The sequence below is a fragment of the Pipistrellus hanaki genome (assembly GCF_964339955.1).
Source record: "Pipistrellus hanaki genome assembly, chromosome: 2".
NCBI classification, from domain to species: domain Eukaryota; kingdom Metazoa; phylum Chordata; class Mammalia; order Chiroptera; family Vespertilionidae; genus Pipistrellus; species Pipistrellus hanaki.
The window spans coordinates 195751260-195772900 of record NC_140504.1 but is presented as its reverse complement, the minus strand read 5'-3'; the positions used below and the strand labels follow the sequence as shown (position 1 = coordinate 195772900).

Sequence of the window (21641 nt, the reverse complement as noted above, 5' to 3'; positions counted from 1 at the left end):
CCTAACTCAGTCCTTGTAACTGATAAAATTCTTCCCTTATCTTTGTTTCAAGCCCATGTTTCCAACAGGAAATTTGGTTTGTAATAGGAATTCACTCAGAGCTACTTTGAATGTTTTCTGTTGGTGTTTGGCTTAAGCAAGCAGATCCTCACGTCTTCGGGACTATTCCAAGGAAAATGACTGGAAGTTGAGACAGTACTAGGATGTGGGACCCAGCAGCAAGAGCAAACTTCTTGAAAACATGAAGTCTTCATATTTTGTTATCGTCTGAGTTCAGTTTCTATATTTAGAAGAAGGGAGTTGCGGGTTTTTTGCTGTTCTGGGGGTGGTGTAGACCTGGTGTAGGTTATTGCATCACTTTCTGTTCAGCAAGTGATTCGAGTTCAGCAGCACGTGTTGTTGATTGTTAGAAATGGAGTGTAAGCAGTCTGATGCTTTATTTTGTGCAGTTCTTAGTGTTGTAAAAAGTGTAGCTCTAACATCATAGTACTAGGTTTACCTTTCTCTGAATCAGTGGGTGAATAGCTCTCTGCATTTCTGAAATGAGTTAAGTTGGGATTGAGTATTTCTATTCCGAGAAGTCTGACTTGGACCTCCCACTACTTGAACTTAACCCCAAAATCTCCTTCCTCACCAGGAGCCGTCGGCAGGTTCGGAAGTGTCTGAAGAGCAGGCCTTACAGCTGGTCTGTAAGATCTTTCGTGTCTCCTGGAAGGACCGGGACAGAGATGTCATCTTTCTTTCTTCTCTCTCTGCGCAATTTAAGCAGAACCCAAAAGAAGGTAGGACTCCAGCTCAGCCGTCCTCTTTCAGGGAGCTGTCCTTAAGGGGAAATGAGAACGTGAGTTCTTGCCCTTCCTGCTGTCCCGTCACCCTGTCCTGCTCTGGGTGGGGGTTTGAAAACGGGGGTCCTTCTTGGTGAGGGCGCTGATGTCTGGCGACTTTCCACTGACCTCAGTACATTTCTTTTTTACTTTCCGATTCCCTTAAAGAAAACAGTATAAATAAGTGAATAGTGTCCCTTGTCTCAGGGTTGACATTTTTTCCTCTGTAAAAAGAAGATGTTTAGAGCATTAGCACCTCTTAAAAGCTGGAGCATTCTGGGTAGTCTCCAGGGACCCTGGGAGAGGCACTCTGTATGGCCTGCACCTGCCTTCAGTGCCTCCCCGCCTTTGTAGACAGGAGTAAATCTGCTGAATTCAATTGCTTAGCACGATTGGACATATTGATATTTGCTGCGTTCCCAGTATTCTATTTTAAGAAGCTGCACTACACCACACTTACAGCAAAGTAATAAAACAGCATGGCCGCCATTTGGAACGCAGAAGAGGTGGGGGAGGTGGGCAAGCGTGTTCTTTTGCGGGTCACAGCAGTGCTGCTGGCAGGGGTTTTTGTCTGGTTTGATGCATTCCCAGTGCCAAGAAGGGTGCCTTGCACTTAATCTCTCATTACATGCATTTTATTTTTATTGATTTTAGAGAGAAAGGGAGAGGGATAGAAACATCAGTGATGAGAGAGAATTGTTGATTGGGCACTGGGGATCGAGCCCTCAACCTGGACATGTGCCCTGACCGGGAATCGAACCCATGGCCTCTTGGTTCCTGGGTTGATGCTCAACTGCTGAGCCACACCAGCTGGGCTATAATTTTTAATAGCCAAATCAGATAAGACTTGCCTGCGTCAGAACTGTTATTTATGTTGTGATGTTTAAAATGGATTTAAAGACCTACATACAGTGAAGCAGTTGGGAGCTGCAGAACGTGAGAAGGAAGCTAAGCAGTGGGAATCTGCTCCAGAAAGCCAGCCTAGAAATGAGACCCTTCATAAAACACTCTGAACTTTGTGCTTGATAGTTTTACGGTGTATAAAACATATAAGGGAGAACAAATATTAACCCAGTTGCATTTCTAGTCTGATAAACTAACCTCTAGTTGGGAGTAACTTTTTTACAGCTAATACATGTCAGCAGTAACTCACTGACTGCACTCTAATAATTTTTTTTTAATGAGGTTTGTATTTTGGAGTAATTCTAGATTTCCAGAACGGTGTCAGAGAGCATAGGGATTTCTGCATCCACTTCCCCCAGTTCCCCTAGCGCTAACATCTTACACAGCCACCGGAGACTTGTCAAAACCAAGACCTTCCTGTGAGCTGCACCCCAGGCCTGATTGGGATTCCTCCATTCTCCACTGACCTCTCTTTCCTGTTTCAGGTCCAGCCCAGGCCGGGGCCCCTCACTGCACCTCCGGTTCCCTTTGGCTTTTTCAAAGACTGTATTTGAAGAACCACGTGTAACCTCCCTTTTATTCTGCCTTTCCAACAGTGTTCTCTGATTTTAAGGACTTGATTGGCCAGATTTTAATGGAAGTGCTAATGATGTCCACTCAGACTAGAGACGAAAACCCATTCGCCAGTCTGACAGCCACGTCCCAGCCTATCGCCGCGGCAGCTCGGTCACCCGACAGGAACCTCCCCCTGAACACTGGCTCGGGCCCCGGGACGAGCCCCATGTTCTGCAGCGTGGGGTCCTTTGGCGCCAGCTCTATGTCTAGGTCAGTGTGGTTCTTTTCACACGTGTGAGTGGCAGAGATGGCCACGCGTGTGTAGGAGCAGGGAGCGTTCTTTGGGGGGCCTGTGCCACCAGATTACCGCAGGGCCATATTCGGGGGCACTGTCCTTTTCAGATGGGTCTCTTGCTTTCCATGGTTTGGCTTTTGGTAAATTAAAATTTAGAAATAAATATTGTACATTATTCTTTGGCAAGAAGGCTTTAAAATATTACAAGTAAACTTCTAGACCTTTACGGCAATTAGGTGGTTCTTATTTAGGTATCTGAAAGATTTGTATACTTGAATGCTTAGCGATGGGAAGTGTGACTATACTGTTCTTTAAAAGCTTGATATTTTCCATTTTAATGATTTATCTCAAGTTTTTCTTCCCTTTTCTCTTCTTCCCTCTTCTTCGCACCTAATTCAGCCTCTATGACACTAGCCCCTCTCCCAGCGCTAGCTTCTGGAGCTCTGTGCCGGCCATCGGCCTGCCTTTCGCCTCCCCCTCCGGGCCAGCCAGCCACCTGGCTGTGCCTTCCATTTCCCTCAGTGCTCCTGGCCCGGCCCCCGGCACTGGAAGCCAGCCGCCATCGCCATCGCCGCGGTATCGCCCCTACACGGTCACCCACCCCGGGGGGCCTTCCATCTCTCCCGCCCCGAGGTCCCCAGGCATCGCCCTTCCGGCCAGCTCCCCAGGCCTCCCCGCCCTCGCTAGTAGTCCTCAAGCAGTGCCAGCCAGCTCCTCCCGACAGAGGGCCACCAGCGCGGGGCCAGCTCTCCTGCCCGCCTCGCCCGGTGCCCCGAGCAGACGGCCCTCCTCCCTCAGGACGTCTCCTAGGTACTCATGCGGCAGGAGAGCGGCGTGTGTGCGGTGCAGGGAGCAGGTTAACACGGTGTGGAAGGCCTTCTGTGTGACACTGACCGCAGCTCCCTGGGTTTTCCGTTGGGCTATTAACCCGCGTGTCTCACTAGTTTGGTAGGCTCGCGCCCTGACTCCCTGCTTCTGCCCGGCTTTGGTGGCACCAGAAAGCATGGGTGGCTCTGTCGTGGGCACCTTTGTTCCCTACCTTCCCCTTACCTTTTCTGTGCCCCATAAAAAGAAAAGTAAGGAAGAAAAAGTAACTTAGTCTTTCAAGTTGAATTCACATGTCAATTCCTCATCACACACGAATTTCAGAGGCTGTAGGCAGTTTGTATTGGAGAGCTGGGATCACAGAACCACTTTCTGACTTTTCTGCTGTTGACAGTGACAGCTGAAATACAGGCAGACCAAGCGGTGGTGGGCAGAGCTGGGCCTGGTGTCCCTCAGCGCTGGTCCCTGGGCTGGACCAGCGTTTGCGCCTTCACTCTGACTGCAGCTCCTAGCAGACTTCCATCAGCCAGTGCCCCTCCCACGGGTCCCTGTGCATCCCCGTAGCTCAGGGGGATTCCTCTCCTGCATGTTCGTAGAGAACACTTCCGGCATCAGATGTAACTAACCGGACAGAAAACGCTTTTGCCCTCTGGTTTTTCCTTTGCTCCTGACCACCTTTTTTGCTTTTGTTGTGGTAGTATGTACGACAGTCCTTTCTCCTTCCTCTTCCTCGCGCTTTCTGGGGACAGTAGTGATGATGATGATGAAGAAGAAGAAGATGATGATGGTGATGATGAAGGTGTTGGTGGTGGTGATGAGTTTTCTTGTGTCCAGTTTGGGTCCAGGTATCAGGAATGGAGTCTTATCCTGCATGTGCATAGGCGCTTAGGAACTAACTTCCGTAAGCCCTGGCCAGGGGGTGCTTTGAATCCCAACGGCATAGGGTCAGGCGCGCCCGCTGAGAGTGAGGATGTGAGCAGTTGCATGTACTGAGATGCTAGGACCCTCTCGTGGGGTAAAGGGCACATAGGAAATCTCCATAGTTGTTGCTGGTAAGTTTGGAGAAAACTTACATATAATCATTTGTCTAAAACGTGAATACAAGTAGCGATGAGTCACCATTAACTTCACCCACCCTAAGTTCTACACGCGAAGGACCCTTCACTCATCTGTTGTGAGGATATTCTTGTGAGCTAGCAGATGTAGCAACATGTGCTCTGAGGCATGTTTTCCTGCGTACAGCTGCATGGATGACTGCTGTTTAGGAATGGCAGAGGTGCTGGCGTGGCCACGTGTGCGTGCTTACGTGTGCCCTGCCCCAGCTCAGTCTGGGCAATTGGTTGATGAGCATACGGGGTCATAATTCCAGTGTAATTGTGAATCTGCTTTCATGTCTAACCTTGCTTTCACTGATCGCCTCCCTGACCTCAGTGAAGCTAGACTCTGCTTGTTTGTTTTTAAAAAAAATATGTTTTTATTGATATTTAGAGAGAGAGGCAGGGAGAAGGATAGAGAGATAGAAACATCGATGAGAGGAACATCATTGAGCAGCTGCCTCCTGCAAGGCCCGTACTGGGGATCAAGCCCATAATCTAGGCATGTGCCCTAACCATGACCTCTTGGTTCCTGAGTCGACCCTCAGCCCCTGAGCCAAACCAGCCGGGCAGCCCCTGCTTGCTTAGCTGGCCTTTGGAATGGCAGCAGAGGCCTGAACACGGGGCATCAGTCGCCAAAGGCGACTCCGGTTGTCTGGTGACTTCGGAAAAGAAAACACAATAGCGCGTCTTTCTAACACTCTGACTCACTGCCTTACAATTTTGCTCTTAAATTGACGTTTCCTCCGGGCTGAGTGGGTATTTGTGCCCAGCACTGTTCAAAAATAACCCCAGGCTATAAATAGAGCCGGCCGTGGGCGTGGGTGCACCTCATTACCTCTGCCGGTGTGCAGAGGACTGAGTATGTAAAGAGAGGCCCGACCCCCGAGGCTGACTGTTGACTCAGGAAGGCTGATGTTTGTGTTAGCTTGAACGTTACGCCGCTCTTTCTTGAGTAAATTTCCCAGCCGTAAAGGTGCCTTTTTCTTGTAGGAAAACTCTGTCACATGATCATAGCTCCGCGTCAGGAATCAGTGTCCATGCATGATAAGTGCTTTGTTAGCCGTTTGTGAGTTATCTGTGGGAGAATCCTCCCTCCCTGGCCTATTTAAGCCCAGCTTTCCCTAACAAAGATATCAGATGGCGCGCCGCTGTCACTGACACCTGTCTTTCTGGACCTACAACATCCCAGCCTTGTCGCACATCTAGATCCTACACCTACCGGGAGAAGTAACGCTCAGGGTTGTGTAATAACAGCTGCGCATACTCACTGAGCATCACGTGCCAGCCACTGTCAGTGCTGCGTTCATTGCCACCTTAATCCGCCCAGCAGCCCTCCTCCTCCTCCCCCCGGTGAGAACTGGGCCATCGGGAGGGGGGCGGTCACGTGACGAGGCCGCGCAGAGCCTGGGTCAGAGCCCCTGGGCTGCCTCTGGCGTGGCCATCTCCGTCCAATGGCTGTGTTGTTCCCGTTCCTTACTGGTTCTTAGCTGCCAAGAGCATCTCCTCTGTTCTGCGAAAGAACATTTGACTATAATTCCAGAATCCCATCCCAGTCAGCAGGCACGCCCTTTGCTGGCTATCAAAATGAAATCTGTTCTATCTGGATTTTGGCAACTTATAGGTTCTGAATAGATATCAAACAGTATAAAAGGATAGGTAAAAAGACATAATCGATGAAACAGATAGAGAGGAACTTGAGCACGTTGCTAGGGCCAGAACCAGGAAGAGGCAGCCAAACCTGTTAATTGCGCTCAGCAAATGGTTTGTTCTTTTCCCCCTCTCCAGTGGATCATCTCAGAGTTTTCTTTCCTTTGAAGGGAGATTTGAACACCCAGTTCTTACCTGTAAGATGAAGGCGCGGGAGGAATCGGCAGGGCTGATAGCTGGCCCCTCCAGGTGTCCCGTGGCGGTGATGTCATGCAGATCTTTCTGGAAGTAGTCTGGGCGTATGTTCCTGTGTTCATCCCTTCATTGCTGAGAGCGGCCATGCTCAGGGTTAATGAAAGGAAGGCAGGGTCGTTCCTTCCGCAGTGCCGTGTGTCCCCTGGGGGGAGAGCTGAGTGGGCTGTAAGGAGCCACTTCTCCCAGGCGTGGGACTGTGAGGTGAGAGACTGTCTGTGATAAAGATGACACAGGAGTTATTCCGAGGAAAGTTTTCCTCATTGTTTCCTAGGAAGTGGGTGACTGGAAAGAAATAGCCGGTTTTTGTTTTTTCACTGCTTACATATTGCAGTGAAGCAGATAAAATCTTGAAAGTCATGAGCCTCTGAACAGGAAGAGAAAACTGACAAGATAGTGAAAATTGGCGTTTATTCTGATTTGTGCTGGCCATCACTACTGGTCGATAAAACATGGAAATAGTCTAAAAGAAAACCTTCCAGTGACTTCCCTCCTCACTTAGACGAAAACCCAAAGCCTCTCACCCTGGCCTACAAGGCCGCGCAGCTCACGTACACACACGTGCACAAACGCGCACATACAACACACACGCCTCCTGCCTCCCTCCTCAGCTGGTGCACTCCATCTGCTCTTGAACTCACTCAGCATATCTCCTCCTGCCTCAGGCCTTTGTACTTGGCCGGCTGCCTCAGTCTGTGTGTAAATGCCATCCTTATCAGACTTTGCCCCTGACCTTGCTGTATGAGACGCATAAAACACGCACACGTCCGCCCCGCTCTGTCCCCACCCCCTGCTTTTCTTCCCTCCAGAGCTCTGCCGTGTTCAGTCGTTTCTCTTTGGAAATGTAGGTGCCCTAGGAGCAGGTCTGCAGCTGTCTGACTCAGCGTGTGGCCCAGGACCCACGACCGGGCCTGGAAGCAGCAGGCACACTGCTTCCCTTGTTACTGAGTGTGCTTCGCGCCTTAAAGCTACACCGTCCTGATTTTATGCTGCATTGAGAAGATAGAAAATTGCAGGACCAAAAATAAAAAATAAAATAAAAAAGGGAAAGGAAAGGAAAGAAAATAGGAGGTGATTGTTCTCCTTGTAGGAGAAAAGAAATTGCAATGGAATATTTTTTTTTTTTTAAATCAATCTTTATTGTTCATATTATTACAAAGGTTCCTCATTTCTTCCCCCCTCCACCAGGTTCCCACCCCACCCTTTGCCCCCTCCCCATCCCCCATTGTCCTCATCCATAGGTGCACAGTCTATGTTCAGTCTCTTCCTCCCTCCCTTTCCCCGATAGTAAATCCCTTTTCAGATAGTAAATCTGTTACTTAGCACTTTCTCATATCAATAATACCTCCACATGCCCAATGATACACTTCACACAAAAGACATTTCCAAATAGGTCAACCAGCCTCATCCAGGCCCCACCCAAGGCACTCACAGATCAACACCCCAGCGCTATACTAACTCAACACATCCAGATCTAAGCCTCATCACTTGATTCAGCAGACCCTCAAGTTCCCGCAAAAGTTTCCAGCCATGTCTGAGAGGCAGCCGTGGGCAGGGACAGGCGAGGAGCGAGCTGTTTCGGGCCTGGCTGCTCCGGGCCTGGCCTCTGTTGCTCTGGTTCGTTCCACAACCAGCTGCTCCGGGTCCGGTCACTGCCGCTCCCGACCTAGTTGCTCTGGACTTGGCTGTTGCTGCTACAGGCCTGGCCGCACCCGACCCGGCTGCTCTGGGCCCGGTTGCTCCGGTCCCGGTCGCTCCGGGCCTGGCCGCTCCCAGCCTGTCAGCCGCTGCTCCGGGCCTGGCCGCACCAGACCCGGCTGCTCCGGGCCTGGCCGCTCCCAGCCTGGCAGCCGCTTCTCCAGGCCTGGCCACTCCCAGCCTGGCAGCCACTGCTCCGGGCCTGGCCGCACAAGATCCGGCTGCTCCGGGCCTGGCCGCTCCCAGCCTGGCAGCCGCTGCTCCGAGCCTGGCCGCTCCCAGCCTGGCAGCCATTGCTCCGGGCCTGGTGCAATGGAATATTTTTAAAAATATATATATTTTATTGATTTTGTACAGAGAGGAAGGAAGAGAGAGAGAGAGTTAGAGATATCGATGAGAGAGAGTCATCGATCAGCTGCCTCCTGCACACCCCCCACTGGGGATATGCCCACAACCAAGGTACATGCCCCTGACCGGAATCGAACCCGGGACCTTTCAGTCCCCAAGCCGACGCTCCATCCATTGAGCCAAACTGGTCTCGGCTGCAATGGAATATTTTTAAGAAAAAAAATTTTTTTAATGGGATTTAGTTTGCACAGATCTGAGGCATGTGTAGTGTCCCCAGGAATATTTTCATTGTGTTTTCAGAAGGATTCAGGTATTAAGTGAAGTAATCACATGATTAACTAGGATTGATGTGGTTTCAGAACATGGTTCATATGTTTTCCCAGAGATACTTTTAGGACTGACATATGACACATTCCCAATGTCACATTTCATGTGTCAGCGGTTATAAAACCATCATGAATTGTAACATCATTTTTAGGAAAAAAACAAAATTTTTAAAACATTTAAAGGGTTTACTGATAGCACGGATTTGTCCATATAAGCTATCCACCACGTTCTCCTTTAGTATCTGTCATTCAGAATTTGAGTCCAACTCTTTGACTTTGTACCCACAGCTCCTTGCAAGTGACTTTTGACCTTGGAAGTGTAGGCAAAGCGAATGTTGGCTAGACTGGCAGTGATCATACTGTGATCATGGTCTGCTTTAGCACCTTTAGGATTGAACTTACATCTTTGAAGTATACTGATCAACTGGTGTTTACATGTCCTATTTAGTTAAACCTTTTTTGTTTATTTATTTTCTTCTTTCTTTTTCTTTCTCTTCTCTTGAAATCAACTGGAAGTGCTGCTTGGTGCCTGACAGATGGTCACCAATGGACACCAACCTCCCAGCTTTGAAAACTCTAGTATCTTCCCTTGCATTGCTGGCACCTGAGAAGCGGTCTCTCTATCACTGTCCCTCTTCCTGCCTCAGCGCAGCCTTTGCGGAGATGTTTCAGTTGACGTGGAGGTGTCAGATTAGTTGCAGTGGGGTGGGTGTGTTAGCTGAGAGTGGAACCCAGTGTCCGTGCCTGAGCTGCCTCCACCTGAGCATGCCGGTGTCACAGGCGGTCCCATGCCTCGACTGACTCCTTGCCGTTGGCAAGGACCCACCAACATGCAATAACTATAAGGTGCTTTCCGCTTCAGAAATGTAAAATGGAGAGATATGGGCTAAGGTCAAGGAAATGTACGGTTTTAAATTTCTTTTTAAACATGAGGAGTCTCTGTTTTCATTGTCATTTGCAAGAGCTGCTCACAGGAAAGGTGACCTTAGTTGTGCGAAGGCACAGCCGTGTTGGCACAGTTCATCTTGGGGGCCCGCAGCCCTGCTGTGGCCCCTGAGGGACTGACGCCAGAGGAGGCGGGAGGGTGGCAGGTGGTGGGAAGCTACAGTGAACACAAACATCCCTTTTCCCCTTTCTGCTTTCGGGGACTCATCACACTTCTTACATTTGTGGGTGGGTTTTTCTGTTCTGTTCTTAGGGTTTTTTTCCTGTGCTTTGTTACAGCACTCAACTTTCTGTTGTCAGGCAGTGACCAGGTATCAGATCCTGCCCTTAATTCATGAAGAGTGCCCCAAAGTTAACAGACAAGAAGACACAAAAGTTAATTGTGTGTGTGTGTTTTAGGGTTCCCATGCTGGCCCGCCCATCTTGGTCCTGGCTCTGTCCAGTGCTGTGTGGGTGCTAGTCACCCGTCAGGAGGGCCTTGGCTGCCTGCCCCCCCGCCTGACTCCTCCCTCCCTGCTCTGTCCCACCTAGCGGAAGGCCTATATTGTAGGCATTCAAATTTACTGGAAGCTTTGGATGTAAAATGGCATTGATTTCATCTTTTTGATTGAAATGCTTGAAGGTCATTTGAAGGTCCGTTACGTATATTTTTCTAAAATCTAAGATTGGCTGTGTATATGCTCCAAATTAGTTTTGTGTGTCTCCCCATCTCTGTAGGTAACACGTCAGTTCCTTTGCTTTTTAGTTGCTAGCTTGGTTGGCCCCACGTTGAAGTAGGAAGGGTCTGTCAGGTTCCTGGTATTCTTCCCATCCTTTATCATCTTTCACATGTAACTTTCCGTAAGCTTGTTTTCTCGTTTCATTTCAAAATCCCTGGCCTCTTCCTATGCCATGATTAATCTGTCTCCTTTGTGCAAATCCAATCCATCGGTGAGTTCACATCAGATCGGCATAGGCCCCAACGATCCGAACAGATTTCCCTCAGCCTCACCCTGAGGCGATGCTGGGCTTTGGCCGCAGAGAACAGTGATGCCGATAACAGGGCCTCACGCAGTGTCCCGCTTTGGTCTACAAAGCACCTCACGTGATTCTATGTAACCCGCGCTGCACATAAGATGGGGTTTGGGTTCAGGTAACAGGTAAGCTGTAGGGCTGGGAAGAGACTCCCACGTTGGGAATCTCCTCGAGCAAAGGTTTGGTTTGTTCTTACTGTGCTGCTTTGCCTTTTCCGCTGGCAGCTTTGGAAAATGTGGGTTGATAGCAAACATTTTCATGTCTCCTAACTGGACATTTTTCCTAAGCTCCGGCCCCGCTGCCACATGCTAGGTGAGGCGCTGAGATCCATGCCGGGATTGGGAGGAGGAGGAGGAGGAGGAGGGGTGTTTGTAATCCTGACGGTGAGAGCTTAGCGTGCCCTAACCCCACGTCTGCCCCAGCAGTGCTGCCCGCTTGGCTTAGGTGCGTGTGGCCTCCCTAAAACGCCTCGCCGTCCTCAGGCCTCCTGGTTCGGTAAGCTGCCGTTCCTAGCAAGCGTAGATGCTGGCTTTCTGGTCAGACTTCTGGGTCAAAACCAAGCGTTCCCTAGAAATGACTGCGTTGGCCTTGGAGCGGGGGGCTGGGCAGTCAGCTCCGGCCGTGGCTGCATGGGGCCACGGTCTGGCCCGGGCAGGGGTCCCAGCAGGCTTTGTGCTGCAGAAGGGCAGACTGTCTACCACAAGACACCGAGAAGAGGTACGAACCGTCACTCTCTCTGCTCTTCTCCAAAGCTTCGGAGCCTGTGGTGGGGCGAGTTCTTGGGATTCCTACAGTGACCATTTCGCCATCGAGACCTGCAAAGAGACAGATATGCTGAACTACCTCATCGAGTGTTTTGACCGAGTTGGAATTGAGGAAAAAAAAGCACCAAAGGTAATAAGAAGTAGATTCATCGAAAAGAGCCCACAAAAGCCTGCTCATTTGCTGGATATGTAATAGTTTCCACCCCCTTCTTAGCATTCATTTACTTGTTCACGAAGTGGTCATTGGGCAGGTACCACGTGCCAGCACTATACCAGGGGCTTGGGGTATGAGCAGAAGAGACGAAGATCCCTGCCCACATAGAACTCACATCCTGGGGGAGGGAAGAAGTGGCGGGGCCAAGGGCCATTGCTGCCAACAGCTTGCATGGCCTTAGTAATTCCTGATAGTCTTATAATCATCATCATCATAAACAACATGTATGGAGCCTGTAGACTGGCAGGCACTGTGCTGGGCCTGCATGAGTTCAGATTCCCAGTTGATCACTTAGCCTGGTGTAATCCAGTGTAAGATGGGCACTCCTTTTAATGTTGTATGAATAAGCAAATTGACCTTGGTGAGATTAAGGAATTGTCCAGAACCACTTACATAAAAAAGTTGCAAAGCTGCATTTAAACGTAGGAAGCTGCACTTTTTCTCCTCTTTTGTGCTGACTTCATTATTATTTCATTTCATTCCTACTTCATTTTCTAGTTCTAGTTTTCCCTTAGAAACGAACCTGGCTGTCCACCTGTTAGTTTCATATTTCTGCAGGGCCTCGGGCTTGTTGCTCTTAACCTTAGCAACAGCAGAGCGCGGGGGCACGTGGCTGAGATTCCTGAGTGTGCGCCTCACGCCTCCACCTCTCTCTTCTCTCTGTGGGTTTCAGCAGGAGCAGCGTGCTGGGTGATACAGTTGCTCTAGCTCATTCAGTAGGAATAAAGGAAGAGTAGAGCATGCCATTTTCTGAGTTCCGTCTTTTCTGAATATTGTCAGTTTTCACCAGTCCGGGGTTGTTTTGTTTGTCTTTTCTTTCCAGATGTGCAGCCAGCCAGCGGTCAGCCAGCTCCTGAGCAACATCCGCTCCCAGTGCATATCGCACACTGCGTTAGTGCTGCAGGGCTCCCTCACCCAGCCCAGGTAGGAGAAGCCGGGAGGTGCGTGATGTTAGCGGGGCAGTCTAGCCACTGCTCATTTAATTGGATAAAGCATAAAACCAATAAGTAAAAGAGGTGAATTTTAAAAATATATTTTTTATTGATTTCAGAGAGCAGGGAGAGAGAGAGAGAGAGATAGAAACATCAGTGATGAGAGAGAATTGTTGATTGACTGCCTCCTGAAGGCCCCTCTTTGGGGGAATTGAGCCTGCAACTCGAGCATGTGCCCTGACTGGGAATCGAACTGTGACCTCCTGATTCATGGATCTATGCTCAACTGCTGAGCCACATCAGCCAGGGCTAATCGCTCAGTTTTTAAATAGAAAGGAATTGATTTATGACTAGAGGCTCGGTGCATGACATTCGTGCATGGGGGTGGGAGATGTCCCTCAGCCCAGCCTGTGCCCTCTTGCAATCCGGGACCCCTTGGGTAGGGTCCCTAGGCCTGGCCAGCGATCAGGGCCTATCAGGGTTTTCCTCCCCAAGCCCTCCCACTAGAAGCTGGCCCTGCCCTCGCCACTACCACTGCTTGCCATCTGTGCGCCACTGCCCCTCCCCTGCCACCAGTAACCTCCCTCTGCGGGCTACAGGTGTGGGGTGTAAATTGCTTGGCTGGCTTGGGCCTCCTTTTGTGGGCAATCTATCACCCAGCAGAGGGAGGCCCCGCCCACCCACTGCAGTACTGCTGGCCAGGTAGCCTGGGCCTCCCTCTTTAGAGCGATCGATTGTGGAGCCCCCTCATAGATTGCCCCACAGAGGGTGGCCTGGGTCTCCCTCTGTGGGGGCAATTGTGGGGTGATGGTGGGGCCACTCGACCAATTGCATTGTACTCGCCTTGGCTGGCCTGGCGTCAGTGGGTGTCATAGCGTGGTCATCCTCATGGTCGTTCTGCTGTTTGGTCATTCAATCAATTTGTGTATTACGCTTTTATATAGAGAGATAAGAAGGGTGATCTCTTACCTCAACTGCTATGTAAAACATTTGGGAGAGTTCAAGTTTGACATTCGGCTGGCAGTGGCTGCCGACAGGGCCTTCCGTGTGTTGTTCTGTGTTCTGTGTTCTGTAGTAGTTGGTTGTTCATCACAGTTACTGACTCTCCTGGTCCACAGGTCCATGCAGCAGCCGTCCCTCCTGGTGCCGTACATGCTATGTAGGAATCTCCCATACGGCTTCATTCAAGAACTGGTGAGAACCACTCACCAGGATGAAGAAGTGTTCAAGCAGGTAAGGTTTTGGGAATTTGCTACCAAAACTTTTAGCTTAGGCATTTCTATGATGAAGCTGATTTTTAAATGCACACGTATCGAAACTCTGTTTGCCACGGCCTGGCCCTCCTGCACGGCCCCTGGTCCCCTGTCTGCTGGCAGCGCCGCCCCCGCGTGCACCCACTGACAGCGTGGAGCGATTGGGGCTGGCATCAGCAGCGGGTGCGAGCAGAGCTGATGTTATCAGTGGGTGTGAGGGCGGCTGCTGCCTTGATCGCCCCTCAGGAGCAGGGGAAGAAGCTCGAAGGGGTGATCAGGGCCGGTGCTGGGCACCGGCAGCAGGTGAGAGCAGCGTCTCCAGCACTGGCAGCGGATGCGGGTGGAGCCAGCTCCTGCAGCAGGTGTGAGCACTGGACATGACTGAGGGGCGAGGGAGCAAAGAATTTGCAGTAACCATCAGAGGCTTGCCCCAATGACAGCGACCTGCACTCCGCCTTGGTCTGGTGCCCCCCACTCACCTGCTCCACCAGCCCCTTACGGCCAATGCCTGCCATGGTCCGTGCACGCCCCCTGGTGGTCAGTGCACGTCACAGCGACTGGTTGTTCAGTTGTTTGGTGGTTCCGCCATTCAGTTTATTTGCAAAGTGTTTTATGTATATAGATACTAGAGGCCTGGTGCATGAATTCGTGCACAGGTGTGTCTGGCCTGCCTGCTCTGATGGGGGGGGGGGCGGCGGCGTGGAGAGGGCGCTGATCGGGGGCGGAGTTGGTTAAGGGAAGGAGCTATGGGTGGTTGGCTGTCTGTCCCCATCCCCTGGTCGAACTCCCAGTCGAGGGGACAATTTGCATATTAGCCTTTCATTATATAAGAGGATTACTTATAGCTATTAATTTTTTAAAATATATTTTATTGATTTTGTACAGAGAGGAAGGGAGAGAGATAGTTAGAAACATCGATGAGAGTCATCGATCAGCTGCCTCCTGCACACCCCCCACTGAGGATATGCCCGCAACCAAGGTACATGCCCCCAACTGGAATTGAACCTGGGACCCTTCAGTCCCCAAGCCGACGCTCTATCCATTGAGCCAAACCGGTCCCGGCTATAGCTATTAATTTTTAAAATATATTTTTTATTGATTTCAGAAAGGAAGGAAGAGGGAGAGAGAGTTAGAAACATCAGTTATAGTTATAAGAGAGAATAATTGGTCGGCTGCCTCCTGTCTGCCCCACACTGGGGACAGAGCCCACAAGCCGAGCATGTGCCTTGACTGGGAATCAAACCATGACCTCCTGGTTCATAGGTTGACTCCCAACCACTTAGCACACCAGCCAGGCTATAGCTATTCATTTTAATGTCTTTGAATTCTCAGAAATTGTTTCTTTAAAATTCAGGAATGAAACTCCCAATTAGTGTTGTATACTCTCTGGATCTATCTGCTGCTTCTCTTATCTGTTGGTCTCGTTGACAAAGGGGAATAGTTAAGGCATCTCTGAAGGATGAGTGAACACTGATGAAAATAAGTAACTGTCTTGAGAGGTTTGTGGTACGTAGTGTTGTATGTGTAACGTGCATTGACTAGAACATTTGTATTAGAAAAGACGTGGTTTGATCAGCTGGGAGGAGTACGTTGTGCCTGTTTTATTGCACAGAGGCTAGGAAACGACCTCTTTGTTTTTATACAACTGAGGTGCTATTCACACAGCAAGTGTACCCATTTTGAAGTGTACAGTCCAGTGGCATCTAGTATATTCACAATGTGTGCAACCAGTGCTGGCCTGCTTTTTTTTTTTTTTTTTTTTTTTTTAATATATTTTATTGATTTTGTACAGATAGGAGGGGAGAGAGATAAAGAGTTAGAAACATCCATGAGAGAGTCATCGATCAGCTGCCTCTTGCACACCCCCTACTGGGGATATTCCCGCAACCAAGGTACATGCCCTTGACCAGAATCGAACCCAGGACCCTTCAGTCCCCAAACCGACGCTCTGTCCATTGAGCCAAACCGGTTTCGGCGTGGCCTGCTTATTTTTAATCACAGGATTCTGATGCTTTTTCTGCCACTTAGTCCTAAACAAGGCTTGTCTCTCCTTCGGTAGCACCACGTGTCTTTTCTAGGAAGAATGAGTAAAACTGAGTTGCTGAACTGAAAAACAGTTACCTTCCTGTCTTCTTTAAATTATTAAGTCTTTTGACTGAAATGTAAATATTTGTGATATTCACAGATAAAAAAAGATATCAGAAATAAATAGTTGCTAGAATTTAAGCTTGGAGAGGAACGCCTGTAGCATTTTTTTTTTTTTTTATCACTGCTGGGAGCTATTTATATGAATAGAAGAGAATTATTACAATGTGTAAGTCACACAGATAGTATAACATTTGCCTATTTGAAAATATGCTTAGCAATATTGTCTAGTATAACTCTACTTACAAAAGAGGGAAGCTCTATTAGAAAGAGGAATGATGTTTCACTTTATAGCATTCCTAAAAACGGTGCTCAGAAATTACTTTAGATGACCAGTTAAGAAATTTATTTTTGGTGATTCTGGAACTCCTGTTTGCTTGTTTTCTTGCTTGCAGTTTTGATGTTCCCCATCTAAGCACTTCCTCTCCATTTTTAGCTCTTACGCAAGCACATTACATCTACCCTGATTGCTTATTTGCAAAGCTGGATTTATTTCCTCCAGAGCTGTGTTGATACCTCAGAATGCTCTAAGGCCTGGGCAGTCCAGGGCAGCTTTCTGTAACGCTGTGCCTCTTAAGCAATGCAGGTGCTCAGTACAGTGAAGGAGGTTAGCAGGAAAGGGAGTTTTCAGTCTTCCAGTGGCTTCATAGAACACTCCCTTCTTCAGCATGCTGGCATTCAGATTGTTAGCCGTTGATTACAATTTGTTCTACTTTAATGGAATTAGAAGTCTTGAATCCCTACCAATGTGTTGATCCCCCCAGATGTGTTGATCGGTGAGTGCGTTGTGACATTCGAAGTCATTTGTGCTGTGCTCATCTGGCAGTGTTTGTGTGCCTGGCATTGGTGGTAAACTTGTGAAAGTACATGGGTGTGCCCTGAAGCTCTGACCTCAGGCTATTGTGTATGTGGAGGGAAGGCATTCTGATAAAGTTTTCTTTTTCAATTTTAACGTTTACCAGCTTTCTCTTTGTTCTACATAGTTAAGGTTCATCCTATATAATAAAAGGCTAATATGCAAATTGTCCCCTCTGGAGTTTGACCAACCTGGAGTTGGACCGATCACTATGATGTGCACTGATCATCAGTGATGGCACGGAACGTAGGAAGGCCCCAGCCAGCAGCTGGAAGGCCCTGATCGGTCAGGCCTAGGAACCCTACCCTTGCATGAATTGTGTGCACTGGGCCTCTTGTGTAATAATAATATCCATTATTGGTCTGTTTTTCTTATTCTCTTCAAAATTCAGGGAATAGATGAAAGGAATTAGATGGAGGTGAGAGGGTGGAAACAGAAAATTTCTTAACACCATTGGCAGAGGTGAGAAGGTAGTAGAACATGCAGTCTAGTTTCTTTACAGATTATGGGTGCCTGATGATCAGAAGCGAGTGTTCTGAGCTGTGTAAAACTGAGCTGATTAAAGCAGGGACCCCTGGAAGGTCTCTATCAGGCTCCAGATTCCTGAGTTTCTGTGGAATCCCTGGGAGCCCTGCCAGGCTGTTAGGGTTCTCTGTGTCCTGGTGTTTCTGGAGAATTCGGCTGCATTACTTTGTGGCTGGGCGTGAAGGACAGCAGCACCCTGGCTGGGTCTGGACTCCCTTATGTGCAAACAGCTTTTCCTGGGGAGGCGGGAGATGCCTGTGCATTATCTTTATTTACCATGCCTCCCGGCCTTAACTTTTCCAATGTTTATATTTCTGATTTGGTTTTGTTTTGTTTTCTTACAGATCTTTATCCCCATTTTACAAGGCCTGGCGCTTGCTGCCAAAGAGTGCTCCCTGGAAAGTGACTACTTTAAATACCCCCTCATGGTAAAGCTTCTTCTTATAACCCATCCAGTAGCTGTTTCCTCCCAGGTTATGTTAACACGCGCTTTTCTCTCAGGTCCGCGGTCAACCTTGTTCTCAAATTTAAAGCATGAAATCATTGTGCAGCCATGCAGAGTGTGTGGCGTGCAGTGGGATGCGTCAGCGAAGACAGTTAGACCCATCCCACCCATTGAGGCCTAGCCAGTCAGTGATGCAGTCATTAAACACCCCCCCTCCCCCCGCCGCTCATTGGATAGCTTATGAGCACGATCATTATTGGTGGTATCCTTCTGATTCTCCCAGCAGTGAGCATACCATACTATTTGGGATTAAATTTTGTTTAAAAAAAATTACAAACCCAAATAAAAGGTTAGGCAATATTAAGAAAAGTATACAGCTGTATCATTTGTGTGGTGACTTTGTACAGAAAGTCTGAGAGTCATTCTCTTGTTCACCTCCCATTTCCTGGGGCTGACTCTTCAAGCTTTCCTTGAACACGGAAAACACGGATCTGCTTAGCCCTGGCAGGCACTTAGCTCAGCAGAAATCGTAGACAAACATTTCAGCTAGATCCTCATGGAGGACCCGGACTGTGATAAAAATATTGGAACCAGAAATAAAATAACAGACTCTTTTCTTCTCTGAATTTACCTCTTTGAAATTTTGGGAGAAAAGTACTTTGAAGTACTACTGAATATTTTTTATTCTAAAAATAGGAAGGGAAATATCAAAATAATTTGTTAACTTTATATGTAAATACAGCCTTCCATAAATTGAGGCCTTGGTTAAATAGATATTTTTTACCGCATTTGTTCATTGAATCATTGTACAGACTTACCATTTATAGCTCACAGTTAGCTCGTTAGTTACTGGAGACCCGGAGCTCACAGTTAGCTTGTTAGTTACTGGAGACCCGGTCTGAGCCAGGTCTGGGCGCAGGAGCCCACTAGACGGGGAGCTCGCAGTCTGCTGCAAACACCAGACCACAGCAACACGGTCAGCAAGGTGCCTGTGATAAATGCTAGCGCAGAGGCGTGCACAGAGGTACCCTTACCTCCTCAAAACCCCAAACCGAGCTAACAGGCCACCGTTCAAGACCCTGCAGGGAAGCCACAACTCTTACAGATCACTGTGAGTGGATTTGCACAGGGCTCTTCATTGCACATGCTCTTCAGGCTCCGGACAAAAGTCATTAATCCGTATGCTCTGCTCTGTGTGGCAGATACAGGCAGCAGACGAAGCTGACGTTTGTGCTCAGTGGTGAAGTATTTCGGTGCACATGACTTACCACCCTCCTCTGTAAATACTCCTTCCTGGAATGGCTTTCCCACGGTGGTTTGGTCCAGTAAGGAGCTTTTAGTGTCAGATATCAACAGAAGACAGAGGCCTTCGTTATGATGGACAGGCAGTTTATTTTGTACCATTATCGGTGCTTGTACAGCAATGAGTGTGCATTTCGAGAAAGGACGATAGTGAGAGGCAGGCAGGCAGAGGGAGTCTGGAGCGAAAATCAGAAGTGGATTTTTGTCTAGGTCAGTGGATCCCAGATTTGCCACACCTTGGACTCAGCTTGGGGCCTTTACAAAATGCTGGTGCCCGCCTCCCGGGCACTGTAATAGAATTCATCTCGTGCATGGTGAGGCTGTGGCCTGGCATTGGGGTTCCTGACACTTCCCAGGAGATCCCACCGTGCAGCAAAGTCGGGGAACCCTGAACTGAGCAGCAAGAATACAGTGGTGCCTCGCATAACGAACGCCTCGCACAGCGAACTTTGGACAGGTTTTTCATGAAACCATCGGCCAAAAAGCAGAAAATGGATGAAGATGTGCAAGATTCGGTAGACTCTACTTAGTCTGTCTTAAAATTAAAAAAATGTGTGTTTTTTTAAAAAAAAATTATGTTTTTAGATGTATCTAAATAAAAATATGTCATCTTAGCATATTTTTTTTTATGTCATCTTAGCATATTTTATGCTACAGAACGAATTATTTTTTTTAACATGTATTGTTATGGGAAAACGATTTTCACATAACGAACTTTTCGCATAACAAGCTTGCTCCTGGAACGAATTAAGTTCGTTGTGGTGCTCTGAGCCTGGGCTTCTCAGAGAGAGGTCCGTGCACCTGTCCACATTGCAGAGAGAAGGCAGCCCGCTGTGCACGTGGCACTTAATTGGCTTACGGTGGCTGTGTCAGCACTGCTTGTCCCTAAAACAACACTCCCTGGTTCTCTAACATGAGAACGATGGACACTCAAAAGGAAAATGTTGGCGTCCTCAGAAATACCAGAGATCATGAAACCAAGGAATACTTTTAAATATGTTCTGGATTTGATTGCTTATTAAATTATAATTCTTTATACGTAGTTCTGTTTAACACTGGCAAGATTGCCCATCTACAGTTTACGAAGCATATCTTTTTGATGTGGAAAAATAGTTATTTTAAAAATATATACACATCTCAATATGTATAGGCACAAAAATATGTCTGGAAAGCTGTTAACTAAAATATCAATAGAGGTTACCCCTTGGTGTAAAGTTTGAGTGACTTTTAGCTTCGTTTTATATTTCTGTTTTATGTTAAGTGTTTTACAGGGTGATGTATTGCTGAGTCAGGGGAGCAGCGAGGCTGTTAGGGTGGGAGGGAGACATGCGCATTTATAGCGGCAGTTACAGCTAGTCTTCGGTGTTCACTTGGCGGGCTGGTGAAATACGTTTAACCGGCTCTCTGCTCTGATTTCCAGGCGCTGGGGGAGCTCTGTGAAACCAAGTTTGGGAAGACACACCCCGTGTGCAATCTGGTAAGTGCCTCGCTGCTGGGCTGCACGTGTGGAGTGAGCATAGAGCTCAGAACCTGCTCCTCCGGCATCGTCTGGGAACTGTCCGGTGCAGGGCATTTAGGTCTGGCATGTGTGGGTGGCTCTGGATTCTTAGATTGATGTCATATACCAGTGGTCGGCAAACTCATTAGTCAACAGAGCCAAACATCAACAGCACAATGATTGACATTTCTTTGGAGAGCCACATTTTTGTTGTTGTTGTTGTTGTATTTTATTGATTTTTACAGAGAGGAAGGGAGAGAGATAGAGAGCTAGAAACGTCGATGAGAGAGAAACATCGACCAACTGCCTCTTGCACACCCCCTACCGGGGATGTGCCCGCAACCAATGTACATGCCCCTGACCGGAATCGAACCCTGGACCTTTCAGTCTGCAGTCCGACGCTCTATCCACTGAGCCAAACCGGTTTCAGCGGAGAGCCACATTGTTTTAACCTTAAACTTCTTCTAATGCCACTTCTTCAAAATAGACTTGCCCAGGCTGTGGTATTTTGTGGAAGAGCCACACTCAAGGGGCCACAGAGCCACATATGGCTCTCGAGCCACAGTTTGCCGACCACTGTCATATACCATTTCCTGGGATGGAGCTGTTGGCTTTCTTTTGTGATTTTTTAAAAATTTTGGGTAAGTATTGTACATCCGGAATAACAAGTCCTAGGGGAGATTGAAGTTGAATCCTTTTGCAGTATAAGAAGAGTTCATTTGCACTCCATCGCACAGTTTCTGAAACATAAACCTTAGAAGTACGTCCAGAAAACCTCAGAAGTATATTTTACAAAGTGTGGTGGAGCCCAAGGCTTTCCTCCCTCCGAGAGGAGAAAACCCCCGCAGGGAAGGCAGCGCGTGTGGGAGCTGTGTTGTGGGAAGTGCAGTGTCCACACTGCGGTGCTCAGGGCCCGCGGGGAGGGTGGCTGTGGGAACTGTCCAGGACGTTTTCCCTCCCTTGCTGCACAGCCGCCTG

General features: G+C 48.4%; 1 protein-coding gene and 1 long non-coding RNA gene across 3 annotated transcripts in view; both read left to right on the top strand.

Moving 5' to 3' along the window:
• Positions 1-21641, top strand: part of UBE4B (ubiquitination factor E4B) — a 91772-nt gene that overhangs the window by 43001 nt on the left and 27130 nt on the right. The window contains exons 5-13 of one of the 2 annotated variants that reach the window (XM_084875732.1): positions 638-782; positions 2324-2552; positions 2977-3387; positions 4101-4247; positions 11482-11623; positions 12531-12631; positions 13758-13872; positions 17763-17846; positions 20586-20642. In XM_084875732.1, coding sequence (XP_084731858.1) covers positions 638-782; positions 2324-2552; positions 2977-3387; positions 4101-4247; positions 11482-11623; positions 12531-12631; positions 13758-13872; positions 17763-17846; positions 20586-20642 — 1431 coding nt within the window. The remainder of the gene's footprint in view (positions 1-637; positions 783-2323; positions 2553-2976; positions 3388-4100; positions 4248-11481; positions 11624-12530; positions 12632-13757; positions 13873-17762; positions 17847-20585; positions 20643-21641) is intronic. The other variant, XM_084875733.1, reaches the window with a different exon arrangement.
• Positions 17869-20571, top strand: LOC311618368. The gene is made up of 3 exons (XR_014794311.1): positions 17869-18669; positions 18727-19579; positions 19918-20571. It is a non-coding gene; the product is annotated as an uncharacterized lncRNA (long non-coding RNA).